The 20,647-nt window shown below is 37.6% G+C and overlaps 1 protein-coding gene across 3 annotated transcripts in view; it reads right to left on the reverse strand.

Annotated features, from left to right (window-relative positions):
• Positions 1 to 128: 128 nt before the first annotated feature.
• LOC120635128 (phenoloxidase-activating factor 2) overlaps positions 129 to 20,647 on the reverse strand; it is a 45,672-nt gene continuing 25,153 nt past the window's right edge. For 2 of the 3 annotated variants that reach the window (XM_039906056.1, XM_039906053.1), the window contains exons 2-9: positions 13,347 to 13,530; positions 11,459 to 11,573; positions 10,598 to 10,703; positions 9,081 to 9,190; positions 4,740 to 4,990; positions 2,593 to 2,777; positions 1,537 to 1,701; positions 129 to 955 (exon numbers count right to left, since the gene is read on the reverse strand). In XM_039906056.1, coding sequence (XP_039761990.1) covers positions 794 to 955; positions 1,537 to 1,701; positions 2,593 to 2,777; positions 4,740 to 4,990; positions 9,081 to 9,190; positions 10,598 to 10,703; positions 11,459 to 11,573; positions 13,347 to 13,530 — 1,278 coding nt within the window. In that variant the 3' untranslated portion in view covers positions 129 to 793. The remainder of the gene's footprint in view (positions 956 to 1,536; positions 1,702 to 2,592; positions 2,778 to 4,739; positions 4,991 to 9,080; positions 9,191 to 10,597; positions 10,704 to 11,458; positions 11,574 to 13,346; positions 13,531 to 20,647) is intronic. The other variant, XM_039906054.1, reaches the window with a different exon arrangement.

A 20,647-nucleotide genomic window follows, 5' to 3' on the forward strand; every position in this document is an offset into this window, starting at 1 on the left:
GGATTTGAAATAAAACACAAGACTTTTTTTAATCGTATTTTTTATATTCCATTGAAAGATCATTCATTAAAAAGTATTTTCATTCGTGAATACAAAAAAACATCACAGAACTGTATTCTATTGTTTATTTATTGAGTATTATTATATCGTTAAAATACAGATAATATATGAAACAACCACAGATATCACATTTTATAAAAAAGTATACATACTAAGTAAGACGCTGTTTCGAAATGTACTACCTACCAACCTACGTATACTTCCTACCTAGAGACCTATATTCGGTATTCCATCGCGTTAAAGTTAACTAGGATTAATATGGTTTCGAGTAACTATACCGGGAAACCGTACTGTCACTAGATGGTGATCTTACGATACCACATAAACCTTTATATTATAGGTAGGTAGAAAATCTCACACACGTATCTTATTTGCTATTTTTCAAAAGTGACGACATAAAGACATAACAAAATGAGTAAAAACGCAGGTATTTTACTCATTTTGTAGATGAAAGGCAAATCTAAATTTCAACTTAGCAGTTTTAGCTTAATTTCAAAGAGTTAATTTTTCATCAGCACAGCAGCCCAATGGCCCTTAAATCCGACGCGAGATACTTGATAATTGAGTAACGAAGAATACGTTAAAGAAGAAGAATCCATCAAAGTTCATTATTCTGATCAGATCGTACAATAACTTTAAGAATGGCCAAACATATAACACATTGAACACAGAAGAAGAATCTATCGATGTTTTATTAAATTGTAATTTAGTATTGCGGGTAACTCCATTTGTCTCAGTAGGAGTAGGCTTTAGGGTCGAGCCCTTTGCCTGCGATCTTGTCATCGATCCAGGTGCGAAGGTTGGAGACGTCGACGTAGACACCAGGGGTGCCGTTCTCCCCGCAACCGATGCCCCATGCCACGATGCCACTCTGCATGTATCGGTCTGGTTCAGTCTACAACATAACATGGGTTAAACTAGCCGTTAAATTTCATCTCATAATTTAACGGGCCGTTTAAGTTAAGTTAATTAATATATTAGGTCGGAAATTATATTTTTAATGCAATGAGTTTACACAGTGAATACAGCTCCTCACTGTGTAAATTCCTAGCACGGAATCTCACGTAGGTTGTTAGCCAGATACGTCATTATTACACAATTCTGCTTAGCGGCAGAAATAAGCAAACGTGGTCTTCTGTCCTGGAGGGGCAAGTGACATTTGTTTTAAGGTCGGAACGTCCACGGCAGTTTCGCGAAAACTTTTTTTGAGAGCCCTCTAGTCGATACTGGAGCCAAAATCTATCTTGGCAACGGTAAATTTTTTAAAAGAATTACAGTAACATGAGCCGATCAAAGACTTCTAGAAAATAACTTTTCTCAAACTAGGTACTCAAATAATGTTCATTACTATTATCCTAGGAATTTATTTTACTATTCTCCAAGCGTATGAATATATAGAAGCTCCTACATTTTCTGAGAGATTTCGAGAATTAAAAGAGCCGTGTGGATTAAAACGAGCCTTGTGTCAATACATACCTCAATTGGGCAAACCAACGGCGAACCACCGTCTCCTTTGCAGGTATCCTTGCCAGGTTCACCTCCTGCGCACATGAACGAACTATGGAGCTCGAAGAAGTTCCCTAGACGCGTCTTGCGCAGATCTTTCTCGCACTTCCTCCTTTCCACGACTGGGACCTCGATCTGAAATAAAAGTAGATTTAGGTTTAAAGACATTCATTCCCATAAAATACCTAAGTCACTTACATAGGAAACTTAATTTTCTATAATAAATTAATACACTTCGCCATTACACTACATTTCTATTATCTACTCATTCAATCTATTCGTCTTAAAATTTATTGGTATTACTTAATATATTATTATTATATAATAGACTAAGCAGCTTTCGCAGATCCGTCTATATCATTTCTTGCGCTCTTTGTCTTTTTGATGTTTATCCAGTGTATTCTTAAACTGATTTAGTGATTCTGCAGTCACTACATCTTCAGGCAAGGCATTCCACATTTGTATAACTCTATTGGTGATAAAGTGCTTGGAAGGATTAGACGATGCCTGCTGAAATTCAAGTTTGAGACGTCTGTCTTTCTGTCGTCTGTCTGTCGTCTGTCTGTCGTCTGTCTGTCGTCTGTCTGTCGTCTGTCTGTCGTCTGTCTGTCGTCTGTCTGTCGTCTGTCTGTCGTCTGTCTTTCGTCTGTCTTTCGTCGGGCTGTCGTCTGTCTGTCGTCAGTCTGTCGTCAGTCTTTCATCTGTCTTTCGTCTGTCGGTCGTCTGTCTTTGTCTGTCTTTGTCTGTCTTTGTCTGTCTTTGTCTGTCTTTGTCTGTCTTTGTCTGTCTTTGTCTGTCTGTCGTCGGACTGTCGTCTGACTGTCGTCTGTCTGTCGTCTGTCTGTCGTCTGTCTGTCGTCTGTCTGTCGTCTGTCTGTCGTCTGTCTGTCGTCTGTCTGTCGTCTGTCTGTCGTCTGTCTGTCGTCTGTCTGTCGTCTGTCTGTCGTCTGTCTGTCGTCTGCATGTCGTCTGTCTGTCGTCTGTCTGTCGTCTGTCGTCTGTCTGTCTGTCTGTCTGCAGTTGTACCTTTTTAAGGATGACCTGGTAGTGGCCCTCCTTGCCGAACTTGTCCTTGCCCCAGCCGGAGGCGAGGCATCGGGTGCCTCCGGGTACACGCTCGCGGGGGGGAGGCAGGCAGGCCAGACCAACGTTGGGCGCCAAGTCCATCGGCTGGTTCAGGAACAACACCGCGATGTCGTAGAACAGGTTACCTGGGGAAGTTGAACATGTTTATCATCACATCAACCCTTTACCGGCCCACTACAGAGCACGGGTCTCCACCCACAATGAGAAAGGGTTAAGGCCGTAGTCCACCACGCCGGCCCAGTGCGGATCGGTGGAATCCACGCACCTTTGAGAACAATACGTAGAACTGCATGCAGGTTTTCCATCACCGTTGAGGCAAGTGATATTTTTATTACTGAAAACGCGCATAACTTAGAAAGGGAACTCGGCCCCAGCGCATCGAGCTCCTACCCAAAGCGCTACCACCGCTTCATTTAGATTAACATTACAGTTGTTATGTATTATTTTATAGTTCAAGTATCAGTATGTCATTGTAACATGTTATTGCCACAGAATTAAGAGTACACAGAAACCGTGGTATTTTTTAAGTTTAGAAAGTTTAACATAAAATGGGGAAAATGGGAAAGTCTGTGAGCTAGCAACATTCCGCGACACAATACATTCTGCTGCTTTTTTATTTTTTTCTTCACCGTTGTTGTAAGTTAGCCCTCGGCTGCAATCTCACCTGGTGTTAAGTGATGATGCAGTCTATTTTGGTAGCGGGCTAACCTGTTAGAGAGTATGACAGTTATATTTAACCCGTACCCCTAATCGGTTTCTACGCGACATCGTGCCGGTACGCTTAATCGCTCGCGCACGTCTTTGTCGGTAGTGTGGTAACTAGCCACGGCCGAAGCCACCCACCAGACCAGCAGGGCTAGCGCAGACAGGAGACACGGGAACATGGAATATGAGATGTTTACCCCCGTTTATTATTACGCATATATTACTTGGATATTATTTCCACTGGTGTGCAGAGCTCTAAAAGTTTATAAAGCTGTGGAGATACATTTACATCCTTTCCCCGGGGACAAAATAATTGTCTACTGCCTATGCTAGCCGTGCTGACGAGAGAAAATTCGGATATATAAAATTCGCAAATCTCCCTACCGGGAACCGAACCCGGGGCAGGAGACAACCTTCTCCACCAACCATCTTCTCCCACCGCTTTATTAACTCTCAGAGCACTGGCGCACAAGTGGAAATAATATCCAAATAATATATACTCGTATGTATTAATAAAGGGGGAAAAAATTCTCCTATTCCATGTTCCAGTGATTTAGCAGGTGGGCACGTTAAGGATATCCCTTGTTACAGGATATAATCGGGGGATATAATTTTTATTTTAGATATTTTAGTTACTTTCACAGAGTTATGTCATATGGAATTTTACTTTGGGCTGCTGATATTAGCACTATTTTCGTGCTGCAGAAGAGGGCCGTTCGTTAGATCTACAAAATGGGGCCGAGAGAGTCATTGAGAGATAAATTTAAAGATTTTGAAATAATGATAGGGTATAGTCAGTACATATATGAAAATTTGATGTACGTTCATAAAAACATTTCTAAATTTAAGAAAAAATGTGACTGCAATAATTTAAACATTAGAAGTAAGAATAAACTTACAGTGCAATATACTAGGTTACATAAAATGCATAATTCGTTTGAAGGGAATTGCATACAATTCTACAATAAACTACCAATTGACATCTTGGAGATCTCTTAAAAAGTTCAAAGTTTGTATTAAAAGTCCTACTATAGTATAAAGGACTACGTAATCGATAAAAAAGCTTGGGTGTGAATTATTGCTCTAACCAGGTTGCTCTTCTAACAATTTTAAATGACATGTGAGATGGTGATAACAAAAAAAAAACTGGCTAAGTTTGTTGTGGGCTTCTTCTTAGACCAGGACGCGTTTGGAACACTCGTAGCTTTAGTTTTAAGTTTATCAATGTGGTTATCGCCATCATCTCACTACCGTGTAATTCTTATGTACGCATCAAAAGTGCCACCTATGGGCCTACGTGAATAAAGATATTTTTGACTTTGACTTTGACTTGTCTCCCGCCCGTGCTAGCCCTGCAGGCAGATCGACAAAAAGTGAGTTACCTTTGTTGAAGTCCTTGTGTATTTGGATGGAGCTAACATCTCTGTCCTGATAGGGGTACAGCTCCTTGGTGGTCTGCGTGTCCCATTCGCCAGCCCGTACCCTGATGGTCTTCTTATCGGACACGTAGTGGGCCGCGGTGAGGACCGCGCTGGGGTGGATCAGAGAGCCACCACCGACGTAAACGTTGAGTTTCTGGCCTTCTGGATCATTGTCGTTCACTGGCTCTATCCTAGGATCAATATAGTCCGTACTTGATGTAAGATTAATATGAAGGGGTAAAATGACATGGGTGTGCTTGCAAGCATTTGTTCAGTATGCTTGGAGGCTTCGGCAGTGCTACATGTGTCTGTTTGTGGCACCGTAGCTCCCAAATGGCCCTTTGCACGAGTGCACCAGGCTTTCGGCCAGCCGAGAGAAGTGGCGAATACTCGTGGGGCGTGTGACATCTGCCCTCAAAGACGCTTCATGATGACCACGACCACTCTGCCAAGAGTGTAACGACAAAGAAGGAAGCTCCCAAATGTCTGCACGGCTAACATGGGCAAGAGACAATTATATCCCCGTGGTAAGAATAAAAAAAATATCTTCTCCCACAGCTTTATCAACTTTCAGAGCTCTGGCAAACCAGTGGAAATAATATCCAAATAGTATATGTGTAATAATAAACGGGGGTAAACTTCTCATATTCCATGTTGCCGGGATTTAGCAGGTGGAAAAGTTAATTATATCCCTACAGGACCGATTTTGATTAGATTTTTGATTTTTGCGTTCGGAAGTTGGACTCGACTCGGAAGTGTTCTTAGCTATATTTCATGAAAATCGGTCCAAGATGGCCGCCGATTACATGGTAAATTAATGAGTGAAATTATTTAACTTTTTTGGAAAAAACAGATAATAACATCACCGAAACCTACGCCAGAGTTATGTATTTCTAAAACTAGTAAAAATCGTGAGAGACAATTTAATAGATCGGTAATCGGTATACAATAATAAATTGATATCTATAAATAAATTAAATTAAAAATCTTTCGCGAGATACGTAACACACCAAAATAAACCTTTGGTAACCTTAGACATTTTTTTCTGGATTTCTTTACCTGCGGGTAGCTCAATGACTTTTTAGTTATCTGTACCAAAATCAATTGGTTGTACAATTACGAAATACTTCTCAATTCAGCTACTCCTCCATATCTTAAAGAACGGTTTGAGTTTCTCAGTGATTCTCACTGTCGCTCTCTCCGTTCTGAAGATAATCTTATACTAAAAATTATTTCTATTCTAAATCCTTTTCAGTTGAAGCTGTTCGGCTATGGAACTCTCTTCCCTTTCAAATTAGGCGCGCGCAGTCACTACCGATTTTTAAAAGACTCCTTAAAAAACATTTGATGCCACCCTAATTCGTTATTATTTTTTTTTTTTTGCTTCGGAGTCACTTTTCTTTGTGTTGTTGGCTTGTACTTTGTATGATATAGTAATTGATATATATATTTATTTTTAATTTGTTAACTGCTCTTCTCTTGTGTACAACCTAACCCTTAAGTCTGTGTTTTTTTGTTTTTTCCTTTCCTTGATTGGGTTGCCTGGCAGAGATCGCTTTTTAGCGATAAGGCCGCCCATTGCACCTGTGTTTTATTGTGTTGTTTTTGTTTATAATTTAATTTCTGTTAGGTGTACAATAAAGTGTATTTTCATTTCATTTCATTTACTTACACCTTTAAAAATATTTAATCAAAAGAACCATATTAATTTTTCCATACAAACTAATTCAAAACATTCTAAGTCTCATATTTAAATATGTATCGTATGCATGGCGTGCACTTAATACATGCACAAAAGCTGTAACAGACACATAATACTATAACAATGTTATAGTATACTATAACAATGTTATAGTATACTATAACAATGTTATAGTATTATATGTCTAATCTGTATAAGTATGGATATGTATGTAATACTACACGCCACCAATCTGTTTCCCTCGGTTTTCCTAATCCTAAGGTTGCCTGGAAGAGATCGCTACTAAGCGATAAGGCCGCCTTTTTCTACCCTACTTTTTAAGAGTCCATTTTTTTTTTCTTTTTGCGGTTTACATTTGTAAAAGTGTAGAAATAAAGATTTTAAACTAACATTTTCGTGGTTAATCAACATTTCTTAAATATAGTTTCAACGGGTACATACCACGATAATATTTTGGATTTGGGCATTTTTACACGCTTTAAAGTAACCAATGGATAAGTTTAAAGAATGTGTTAAAACACATTTATTACAGCGAGGTTATTATACAACTGATGAGTTTCTTAATGACAAGGTTGCTTGGAAGCATCCGGCTCCGCTTTCATCTCTCACAAGATAGAAAAATGAATGTTAAAATATAAAATGTAAATTTTTGATATTGGAAAAGAGCAACTGCTGAGTTTCTTGCCGGCTTCTTCTCGGTAGAATCTGCCTTCCGAACCGGTGGTAGAGTCACTACACACGGACAGACTTGACGTTTCAAAAGTGCTTGTATTAGGCCTACTTGAAATAAATGAATTTTGAATTTGAATTTTGAATTTGAATTTTGAATTTGAATTTTGAATTTGAATTTTGAATTTGAATTTTGAATTTGAATTTTGAATTTGAATTTTGAATTTGAATTTTGAATTTGAATTTTGAATTTGAATTTTGAATTTGAATTTTGAATTTGAATTTATATTAGCTTCACCTGTATGTTATGTATGTCTGTAACCGACCCCTTTGAGCTCGATTTTGTCCCACTTTGAGCGGTCAGATTTCTTTCAAAATTTTTAGACATCGATGACAATACACTAATCTGAGAAGATTATTCCAATTTTCAATATAAACAATAAGTTTTTTTAGTTTTTTCGAACTATTAATTACAATTACTACAGCGCCATCTAGCCCAAATGTAAAAAAACTTTGGCGTTACCAACAGATGGCGTTCGCGTACCTAACATATTTCACAAAATACATTAAGCTACTAGATGGTAGAGGGCGTTAGCTGTTACTTTTTAATGGGTTGTTTTAAATAATAATTAGAACTTGCATTTCGAGAGACACTCTGATCGGGCACTCAGCAAAACCCGCGTAGGGACTGTTATGGTAGTTACGTCTTAATATTGATTCCTGACCGGGTAATGGGGCTCTTACCGTACACATTAATAATTTGGAAAATAATTGCATATACTTAGAGTTATCACGGAATTGATAGTAGATTAGATCAAATAACAGTTTAAAATAAACCAAACTAAAAAGTAGAAAATAAATAATAGTTTAAAAAATACTAGAAAACACGCTTTTTAGAGAAAACCGAACTAAAATATAGAAAATAAATTTTAATAAATTTAAATTAAGAATAGTGTTAAAAATTTCAATAAATATAAATAAATAATAGTGTACATAAAATATAAATATTTTATTGATTATTTGGCATGCAACTGGGTCGAAATATCGACAAATCCAAAATATTATCGTTGTATGTACCCGTCGAACTATATTTAAAAATTAAAAGACCGACTCGCGCATAGTACCTACGCTACGCGACGCGTTCTTAATAAAGAGACAAGAGAACGCGTTTTAATTTTGCATGCGATGTCATGCTGTATCTGATTTCTTGCAGTCAAAACCTATGGCAGTGGTTTACTCAAAAACTATTAGCGTTTCGGCTACACAGATAAGTCTCAGAGACAGTAAATAATCCCTATCCCTATCCCTACTAACTATATTAATATAAATGTCAATGTAAGTTAGTTTGTTACGCTTTCACGCAAAAACTACTTAACCGATCATAATGAAACTTTGTACACATATTCTTGGAAGTGATAGAAGTAATATAGGATACTTTTTATCCCGACATTAAGCTCGGTTCCTTTGGGAGAGGGCATGAAAGTGTTTGACGATTTTACACCATAACTCCGACAAATTATAACCGATTTAAATAATTATTTTTGTACTATAGAGGTTATAATATGTGTTTAATTTTGCCCAAACTGTGGTTGGAGCTAGAGGACAGAACTCCTCAGCGGACAGCAGCAAACCTCTCATTGAAGGCTTAGCGATACTGAATAAATTATTTTAGAACTAAGTACAACTAAATTGAATGCCACATCAAAAAACAAAATCAAACGCAGACGAAGTCGCCGGCAACAGCTAGTGTGTGTTCATTTACACGTTGTATAAAGGCTTTATGAAGTATTTAATGATAAAGAAACATGATCAGTTTTTGAGCTTACAGTGCAAAGAGTGACATTCTCAATGAGGTGTTAGGGCTACACAGACAGAGTAACAAAAACACACAAAGCGTATCGTGCTAACGTAAACACTTAAGTTGTACTCACTTAAGAATGGCGACCATCCAGGGGAACTCTCCGAACTTCGCCTCGCTGTCCTGGTCTCCGGTGGTGACCATCCCGACGCCGTTGGGATTGCGCCATCCGCAGCCTGTACGCTGTAGCGTAACATTTATTATGTCAAGGACAACGCGCCGTACTGTAGGGTTTTTCTTAAGCACCAATAAAACTTTTTAACCAAAAAATAATACGCGTGTATAGAGAATAAGCCAGCATGCAGCGTGGTGCGTATAGGCTTTAGTTCCCTCATTCCTATGAGAGATGAAGCCCAGTCACGTATGCCCAGGCGTGGGAAACTTCTAATAGATGCTGTTGTATAAAAAACAAGAGGCTCGTATCATAAATAATCATTTTGAGTATCCATAACACCGGCGCGACGCTACCGTCGCTTTCGCGTTACGGGGTTTCTTAATGTTATTAGTTACTTTTACATTACACGACATTAAAGAAGTATCTATTTAGAGACTCTTTTTCTTTTTAACCGGCCCACAACAGGGCACGGGTCTTCTCCCACAATTTGAAGCGGTAAAGGCCGTAGTTCCACTAAGCTGGCACAGTGCGGCTTCTCGGAAGTAAATACAGTGGTAAGTATAAACGCATGTCGAAACGCATATTATATTTATTTATTTATTTATACTCTTTATTTGTACACCACTCAAACAAAGAAACAAGACAAAAAAAGAACAAACACATGAAGAATGAAGCAGGATACAAAAGGCGGCGTTATCGCTAAGTAGCGATCTCTGCCAGGCAACCTTAGGATTAGGAAAACTAAAAAGAAAACAAATAGGTGGGGTACACTATTTAGTGCATACATACAAATATCTACATACTAATACATAAACCAGACTACACAAATAAAAGAAAATTAAAAATACTAATGTTAGACATCATAATTATTATGTAAATATATAATGATTTATAGGTATACATTATTTAAACAAATATGTTAATGTATGCTTATGAGGAAAGTGATCGTATGCTCATTACCTACAAAGTGTACCTATTCCATATTTTGCTAATTTGTCTGTGTTTTGTAAGTAGGTCTAGGATTGAAGTGGGAGTAGAATGTTGATCTTTGTTCATAGTAGTACATTCGACGACTCAATTCATTCCTATTCCTACCCTCGAATTGGTAACACGTGTTAGCGAAAATATATTACTTCAAGTTCACTTTGGTATTTCTTTTACTTTTATACCAAATTCTCGATAGTTTAATACTATTGATAAATATAAAAAAATAAATATACTAATACATATCTTAATATACCATAAATACTTAAATATGAGTTTGAGTAGATAAACAATAATAATATTATAGTAGATGATACGCACACACATTCTTCTTCACATGCTCTCCGAGGCAGGGGAATGGACACCATTGATTTCCTAATTCCGAAATGGTGCTGTGACGTAACTAAAGATTCCCGCCCTGAATTGGGAATCGAAGCCCAAGCAACACCAGTAACAATATGATGCCTACAGTTAAACCCTGGATGGCTTACCTGGGGCAGTTTTTCCGGTCGTGGGGTGATAGGGTTCAACGGATCCCGGGTGTCCGGGGGTATACAGCATACTTCCAAATACGACTGACATTTGCCATCGCCAACCCTGAAAATCAAATACAAATTCGAAATTAGAAAAAAAAAAAAATTCAAAAATTCAAAATCAAAATCATTAATAAATACATAGGTACATAATGTAGTACATTAAGAAAAAAATCATAAATACTTTATTCATAAAATCATAAAAAAACTAGTTATAACGTAAACAATCTTTGCACGTGATTCTAGAGCTGGCATAAAGATTGAAGATATTAAAAATTACACTGCCGTCCAATGCCATATGGCATGGCTGTTCTCATAGATATAGAAATAGTATAGAAATAATAATTCCGATGTTTCCTGTTATGTTAGGCTTTAAAAAATTATAAGAAATTATAAATTACACCATACAGATTCTCCTCATTTTCGCGGAGTATAGCAAATTAAGCTTTATTTTCAAAATATATCATGGAATTCCGCAAAGTAACGCCTGCTTCTATCTAATGTCACAGGCTTTTCTCATAGATATAGAGTGATGTTTCTCCTAAGACCTTAAATCGGGTAATGTTTTTTACCGGATATCGTGATTATGGGCAGTGGACTGTTTATAGGCTTTAAAAAATAATAAGACATTCAGAATTTTTGAGAATCGCACCATACAGATTCTCCTAATTTTCACTATGATTTTCATAATATATCATGGAATTCCGCAAAGTAACGCCTGCCAAGTAACGTTCATTCAATATCATCGGCTTTTCTCATAGATATCTATAGAAATAATATTTCTGATGTTTCTCCGAAGGCATTAAATCGGGTAATTACCTGATGTCGATGAGCCCCACACCGTCAGTGATGACATTGTTATCTGTGTTGCAGAGGTAGTAGTTGACGCATGTACCCGTCAGACCCTCCTCGGTCGTACATGAAGAGTTTGTGCCTAAAACATAGGAAAACTTCAGTTAGTAAATAAGTTTTATTATTTACTAGCTATTGCCCGCGACTTCGTCTGCGTTCCATTATGTTTTTTTTGATTTGGCATTCAAGTTGTAGTTCTAAAAAAAATTAAAGTATTCAGTATCGCTAAGCCTTAAATGAGCGGTTTGCTGCTGTCCGCTGAGGAGTTCTGTCCTCTATCTCCAACCAACCACATTCATCAGATCTACACAAAGTTTGGGCAAAATTAAACAAATATTATAATCTATGTAGTACAAAAATAATTATTTAAATCGGTTATAATTTGTCGGAGTTATGGTGTGAAATCGTCAAACACTTTCATCCCCTCTTCCAAAGGAACTGAGCTTAAATACATAAAAAGTATTCTAAAAATATGTGTACAAAGTTTCATGAGGATCGGTTACGTAGTTTTTGCGTGAAATCGTAACAAACAAACTTACATTGACATTTATAATATTAGTAGGGATTAATAGGGCCTCATAAGAAGGCTCAGAGTCACTCAGCGGGCGATGGAGAGAGCTATGCTCGGAGTATCTCTACGCGATCGAATCAGAAATGTGAAGATTCGTAGAAGAACCAGAGTTACCGACATAGCTCAACGAGTCGCGAAGCTGAAGTGGTAATGTGGCGGGCACATAGTTTGGAGAAAGGATGGACGTTGGGGTCCCAAGGTGCTGGAATGGGTGCCCCGTACTGGTAAGCGCAGCGTTGGTGACTCCCAACGAGGTGGACAGACGACTTTAAGCGTGTCGCAGGTAGCCGCTGGATCCAAGCGGCTCAGAACCGTGGAATTTGGAACTCCCTACCAAAGACCTATGTCCAGCAGTGGACGTTTATCGGTTGATATGATGATGATGATGATGAAATAAGTTTTGTCTGGTGTGGTTATACCCAGTTTTCCGCGACCCTGCTTTCAGAGTCCAAGGCCGTAAGTTAGATTCCCACTACTGTAAAATGTTTGTGTGATGAGCATGAATGTTTTTCAGTGTCTGGGTGTTTATTATGTATATTGCTATTTATTTATGCACATCTATATATATAAAAGAGAAAGCGTGTGGGTATGTTCCGTATAGGCTCCGGAACGGCTGGACCGATTTCAATGAAACTTTCAGGGAATGTCCGGATTGACCTGGCGAGTAATCCTGCAAAGTTTGGTGACGATCAGAGCACTCATATTTTTGAACTGTCAAATACAGCTTTTATTTACTATGATGATATTCTATTGTTGGGTGTCCATGGGTGTAAATAATGATCTTCACCCAGTCGAGAAGAGAATAGAAGAGAATGAATACGGAGAGAAATAAATGATTTAATATATTATGAGACTTAAATTAAAAATTTAATGATGTAAGTTTATTGATTGAATAATTTCTAGCCCGGCGAAGCGGGCTGGGTACGCTAGTTATTCATAAAAATATTCATCAGTCATCTTAGTACCCATAACACAAGCTACGCTTACTTTGGGGCTAGGTGGCGATGTGTGTATTGTCGTAGTATATTTATTCATTTAGAGATGCCTCTTAAAAAGTTCAAAGTTTGTAATAAACGTAAGCCTACAGAAAAGTCCTATTATAGTATGAAGGACTGCGTAATCGATGAAAAAGCTTGGGTGTGAATTATTACTTTAACCAGGTTGCTCTTCTAATAGTTTTACATAAAAATGTGAGATGGTGATAGCAAAAAAAACACCCGGCTAAGTTGTTTGTGGGCTTCTTCTTAAACCGGCACGCGTTTGGAACCCACTGCTATTACTCACCCTGTGAGTTGGTGACGATGGGCGGCACGATGGTGGAAGCCAGGTTCTTGTTGTCAACAGCTGGCGCTGCGGTGGAGCTGGGCTTGCCGAAGATCTGGGCGATGACCGCGTCTAGGTCACCGTCCGCCTGCGGGGCGGTGTAGACCAGGGCTATGAAGCCCAAGGTTAGTAGAAGCTTGATCATCTGCAAATTCAAATTCAAAAATTCAAATTCATTTATTTCAAGTAGGCCTACTTTATAAGCACTTTTGAAACGTCAAGTATGTATATTTGTAGTGACTCTACCACCGGTTCGGGAAGTAGAATCTACCGAGAAGAGCCGGCAAGAAACTCTGTAGTTGCTCTTTGCCAACATCAACATTTACAATCATTTTTCTATCTTGCGGGAGATGAGAGCGAGGCTGGCTACTTCCAATCTATCTTGTCATTGAAGAATTCATCAAATGTATAGTAACCTCGCTGTACTAGATGCGTTTTTACACATTTTTTAAATTTATGCATTGGTAGGTCAAGAATTTCCTTAGGAGTCATGTTGTTAAAGCGTATACTCGGTTGAGTACCACAAAGGAGTTCTGCAGCTTTCGCAGACGATATGCAGTTATCACTAATTTATGTCCGTTTCTGGTAAGTCGATTGTTAATTTCAGCTTTTTGTTTATACAGAGTAATTTTTTTTTCTGACAAAGACTATCCTTACTAATACCATAAATGTCAATGTAAGTTAGTTTGTTACGCTTTTACGCAAAAACTACTTAACCGATCCTCATGAAACTTTGTACACATATTCTTGGAAGTGTTAGATGTAATATCATCATCATCATCATCACATCAACCGATAGACGTCCACTGCTGGACATAGGTCTTTTGTAGGGAGTTCCAAGTTCCACGATTCTGAGCCGCTTGGATCCAACGGCTACCTGCGACGCGCTTAATGTCGTCTGTCCACCTCGTTGGGGGTCGACCAACGCTGCGCTTACCAGTACGGGGCTGCCATTCCAGCACCTTGGGACCCCAACGTCCATCCTTTCTCCGAACTATGTGCCCGGCCCATTGCCACTTAAGCTTCGCGACTCGTTGAGCTATGTCGGTAACTTTGGTTCTTCTACGAATCTCCACATTTCTGATTCGATCGCGTAGAGATACTCCGAGCATAGCTCTCTCCATCGCCCGCTGAGTGACTCTAAGCCTTCTTATGAGGCCCATAGTTAACGACCATGTTTCAGAGCCATAGGTCATCACTGGCAACACGCACTGTTCGAAGACTTTCGTCTTCAGGCATTGAGGGATTTCTGACGAAAAGATGGCACGGAGTTTCCCGAACGCTGCCCATCCGAGTTGGATTCGGCGGTTCACCTCCTTCTCGAAATTGGACCTACCTAACTGGATCGTGTGTCCTAGGTATACGTATTCGTCAACAATTTCGAGTGCAGTGTTCTCAACGATTACTGGTTGAAGCGGAACATGAGCATTAGACATAATCTTCGTCTTGCTCATGTTCATTCGTAGGCCAACCTGTTGAGAAGCTCTGCTGAGGCCATCGAGCATCGTATTTAGGTCTCCCAGAGTCTCTGCCATTATGACTACATCGTCGGCAAACCGAAGTTGAGTGATGTACTCGCCGTTAATGTTGATGCCAAGTCCGTTCCATTCCAGAAGCTTAAAGACGTCCTCCAACGCAGCGGTAAATAGTTTCGGGGAGATAACATCTCCCTGCCGCACGCCTCGCTGCAATTGGATTGGTCTCGTAGTCTGATCCTGTATACGAACTGACATAGTGGCGTTTTTGTACAAACACTGCAACACTTGGATATACCGGTAGTCAATTCGATGAGATGTAATATAGGATACTTCAATCCCGACATTACGCTCGGTTCCTATGGGAGAGGGGATGAAAGTGTTTGACGATTTTACACCATAACTACGACAAATTATAACCGATTTAAATAATTCTTTTTGTACTATAGAGGTTATAATATGTGTTTAATTTTGCCCAAACTTTGTGCAGATCTGATGAATGTGGTTGGAGATGGAGGACAGAACTCCTCAGCGGACAGCAGCAAACCCCTCATTTAAGGCTTAGTGATACTGAATACTTTAATTTTTTTTAGAACTACAACTAAATTGAATGCCACATCAAAAAACAAAATGCGGACGAAGTCGCAGGCAACAGCTAGTATTATTATAAATAGTTAATGTACGTTCATAAAAACATTTCTAAATTTAAGAAAAAAGTGACTGCAATAATTTGAACATTAGAAGTAAGAATAAACTTACTGTGCAATATACTAGGTTACATAAAATTCATAATTCTTTTAAAGGAAATTGCATACAATTCTACAATAAACTGCCAATAGACATCTTGGAGATGTCTCTTAAAAAGTTCAAAGTTTGTATTAAACGTAAGCTTATAGAAAAGTCCTATTATAGTATAAAGGACTACGTAAACGATAAAAAAGCTTGGGTGTAAATTATTGCTCTAACCAGGTTGCTCTTCTAATAATTTAAAATGACACTGTGAGATGGTGATAACAAAAAAAAAAAAACACCCGGCTAAGTTTGTTGTGGGCTTCTTCTTAGACCAGGACGCGTTTGGAACCCTCGTAGCTTTAGTTTTAAGTTTACGAATGTGGTTATCGCCATCATCTCACTACCGTGTAATTCTTATGTACGCATCAAAAGTGCCACCTATTTACTTGAATAAAGATATCTTTGACTTTGAATATATTGCGAAGCTACTGTAAAAATACCTATTTGTTTAAATTTTTCACGAAGCGATTCGCGTGATCCAAGTTTATATATTGCAAGAAACCATCAGCGACACATTAATCAATAACTGTATTTGACCGATTTTCTTTTTGAAGTTATACTTATTTGGCGCGTTAAAATGGTGTGATAAACGACTAAGGCAACGGGAGGTATCTTTGCATCGTTCGATGTGGGACTGAAGTGTATCGATATTGCAGTCGTATGTTGGAGAAGTTGGGGATAGGACTTTGGATAAGTAATACCTACTACTCACTTTTTACATTTGACATATAATCGAACAGAGTTTCCCCCCACAACTAGATACAGAATGAATGCTTGAGAAGGTAATGCTTCTTCTTTTATACGGCTCAGATACCGTTTACAATGTTGACAACAAAACGAACCAATAATAATATTTTACGATATCAGTTTCCGGTAGGTTGTTTCACAAAATATATTGTTATTTTTCTATTTGGAAAACATTAAATATTTAGATAAGAATTATTACGAATTATATAAAGCAAAATAGTAGTATTAAAGCAATTCTTTATTAATTATTCTTGTAGTGACGTCACAATATGTTTATGGCGTAGCGTAGGTATCAGCCAGGTGATCAACCGCTAACACGTGTTTATATCAAAATACCCACCAACTCAAGGTCATGAACATTGATTATTAATTAAATATATTTTTAAATGTTTCATGAAAACTATCTATTAACTAATTAATAATTATTACAGTATTTGTAAAAATCCTAATCTATTTAATAAAATATCTGGCAAATATAAATTTATATATAAATAAAAAAAAAAAAGCAGGAATAATTTCGATTTACTTTAATTATAGAATTAGGATTTAATGCCACTTACAGAAATATAATAAATAATAATATATTTATCTATCCTATGTTTTTCAGTGTCTGGTTGTTTATCTATATATTATAAGAATCTATATGTATATAAAAGAGAAAGTGTGTGGGTATGTTCCGTATAGGCTCCGAAACGGCTGGACCGATTTCAATGAAACTTTCAGGGAATCTCCGGATTGACCTGGCGAGTAATCCTGTAAAGTTTGGTGACGATCGGAGCACTCCTGTTTTTGAACTGTCAAATACAGCTTTTATTTACTATGGTGATATTCTATTGTTGGGTGTACATGGGTGTAGATAATGATCTTCACCCGCTCGAGAAGAGAATAGAAGAGAATGAATACGGAGAGAAATAAATGATTTAATATATTATGAGACTTAAATTAAAAATTTAATGATGTAAGTTTTTTGTTTAAATAAAATAAAGCAAAATCTAGCCCGGCAAAGCGGGCTGGGTACGCTAGTTATTAACAATAATTAATAATTAAGATATCATGTAATCACGTTGAAGCGACCGGTTCCGACGGGATTTTCAGACGAAGTCGCGGGCAGAAGCTTGCGATTAAATATTGACCAGATAAAGTGTGATTCGCAGTTTTATTATAGAAAAACAACATGGTAACTACGAAGGTCATCAAATACATTCTGGTTATTGAGGTGCGCGGGGTCACGGCTTTATCGCTTAAGCGCCTGATTACGCGCTGGCCACGGTACATTCGCAATGTGCGAATTTAGTAATAATAATAAATGTCGTTTCAGTCAATGGTCTTCTCTCAAAAGCTTCGACCAACATCTTAAGAAGCTTTCGCTTGGTTGTTGGATCAAGGGTCGGATACAGAAGGCAGTAGTCCTTGAAACGGCGCGTATTGTGAGGAGGTTCCTCACTCTGGTGCCCTGACCGCCGGTTGCTTGGGCATTCAAAAGCCCCGCAAGCGGAGGGTGGAAGTTTTTTATTTTTTATAAATTTTTAATAGTGTTTTTTAATTTATTTTTAAGCATTGTTAATAATTAAAAAAAAAAAAAGAAAAATAATAAATGATATAACTGTAATATAATAAATAAATATACTACGACAATACACACATCGCCATCCCCAAAGTAAGCGTAGCTTGTGTTATGGGTAATAAGATAGCTGTTGAATATTTTTATTAAATAATATTTTGGCAGCAGCTTCCATTGTGCTACTTCTGCAAACTACTGCGATCCGTTAGGAAAGTCCTTCGTGATTAAGTTAACAAGCATCCATCCAAACTTTCGCAATTATATTATTTTAATTACTATGTAAAATAAAATGCAATAGCGATTTTTTTTTATTTTCTTATTTGTTAAAAATAGAAATAAACGATTATACGTTTTATTTCTGTTTTTTACTAATCACATCGGAAACGTTGGTTTATTATACCAACGTAGCCCATGTTATTCTGCGTTCTATAAACTAATTTATAATATTAGTTAAGAAGTAAACTACAATAAACTACCCATTGACATCTTAGAGATAGACGGTTTAGACGGCCGATTGGCGAAGTGGGCAGCGATCCTGCTTTCTGAGCCAAGGCCGTGGGTTCGATTCCCACAACTGGACAATGTTTGTGTGATGAACATGAATGTTTTTCAGTGTCTGGGTGTTTATCTATATATTATAAGTATTTTCGTATATTATTCATATAATTATTCATCAGATATCTTAGTACCCATAACACAAGCTATGCTTACTTTGGGGCCAGATGGCGGTGTGTGTATTGTCGTAGTATATTTATTCATTTAGAGATGCCTCTTAAAAAGTTCAAAGTTTGTAATAAACTTAAGCCTACAGAAAAGTCCTATTATAGTATGAAGGACTGCGTAATCGATGAAAAAGCTTGGGTGTGAATTATTACTTTAACCAGGTTGCTCTTCTAATAGTTTTACATGAAAATGTGAGATGGTGATAGCAAAAAAAACACCCGGCTAAGTTGTTTGTGGGCTTCTTCTTAAACCGGCACGCGTTTGGAACCCTCGTAGCTTTATTTTCATCTCACTGTCGTGTACTTCTCATGCATTGTACGCATCAAAAGTGCCAACTATGGGCCTACTTGAATAAAGATATTTTTTACTTTGACTTGATTTTAAACTATTCCGCACTGGGCCAGCGTGGTGCATTACGGCCTTAACCCATTCTCATTTTGAAAGGAGACCCGTGCCCTATATTTAGGGTTGCCAGACGTTCGGGAATTGGCGAGATTCTCCCGAATTTTTGTATGTCCTCCCGATTCCCGACAAAGCAAATAATCTCCCGAAAAACAAGTTCGATAATTTCATTCACATTTCCGTCAAACGAAACTTGCAAACAACACACAAAATGACAAATACTTATGGCAAGAACAAAAACAATAAACATGCTCATACGGTTCTTATCTTATGTGTCACAAATACCTACTATGTTTTTTTTTCTTATATCTACAGTGCTATGCAAAAATATGTTTTGTTTACTTAATACATTATTATGTATTATTAATATTATTAACTTATTTTTGTATTTCTCCCGACCAAAGCCCTAGAATCCCGAAAAATCGGTTATTGATCCCTATAACAGGAAGAATCGATCTGGCAACCCTATGTCTATCAGATGCTTTCATGTTAGTCGTATGTGTGGGAAAGCGGTGATAGCGCGTGGGGTAGGAACTAGACTTCACATTCGTGGGGGCTGAGCTCGAATCCCAGCACGCGCCTCTAACTTTTACTCTATAATACACTAATAATATAATACACTCTTATCTTTTTATTTATTTTTACCTGTATTGGGCACGGATCTCCCTGTCCTGGGTAAGTGAAGGATCACTACTTGTCTGTATCGGCCGGACATTGATGGGAATGTTCACTGTATTCTATTTTGTTTATTTCGTACGCTATATATTTTTGAGGGTTCTTTTTTTTTTTTTTTAATTATGTATTTATTGAAGAGTATTTGTATGTTTATATGTTTGTATATATGTATGGAATATATATTATATTTTTGTACATATCTTTAATATGTTCTGTGTTACATGTTTATTTTGTTTAAAATCCTAATATTTCACTTATGTTTGTACCACCTACTTATTTCGTATAGCATTTTATTGTACGCCTTTGGTCGCCTAAAGAGATCGCTATTTAGCGATAAGGCCGCCAAATCTTACGTTCTACCTTATTGTGCTGTTGTATTTGTATCTCTGTAAATTTTCTCTGTGGTGTACAATTAAAGTGTATTCATTCATTCATTCGTTCATTGGGCCGGTCATGGGTTGATATGATGTTGATAATGAACGAAGTCAAGATTACGTATACACAAAATATTACCTATCGCAAAAGTATTTTGCCGCGTTTTAGAAAAGGTCATGGCCCACCCATTTGTGTGATTCTACAACCGTTCAAGCTTGAGCTATAAATTAATGTGAAACTAGTTTTGTATATTTTTTTTTCCAATCCAATTAATTTACCTTAATAATAAATTTGTATAATATAACAAGTAATATAAGTGACTGACATCAGAAGCGGTTCTAGCTTAGTGCTTAAAAACACCCGGTGTCAGTTACCGCCGGTTTTGGTATTTTTTATTTATCTGGTTGCCAACAGGCTAATGAAGACAACATGCTAGTAGTGTATATATATACAAGCAACGACACCCATTACGAGTTAGCCTTTGACTGCAATCTCACCTGGTAGGTGATGAT

This window comes from Pararge aegeria, chromosome 26 (genome assembly GCF_905163445.1).
Source record: "Pararge aegeria chromosome 26, ilParAegt1.1, whole genome shotgun sequence".
NCBI lineage: Eukaryota > Metazoa > Arthropoda > Insecta > Lepidoptera > Nymphalidae > Pararge > Pararge aegeria.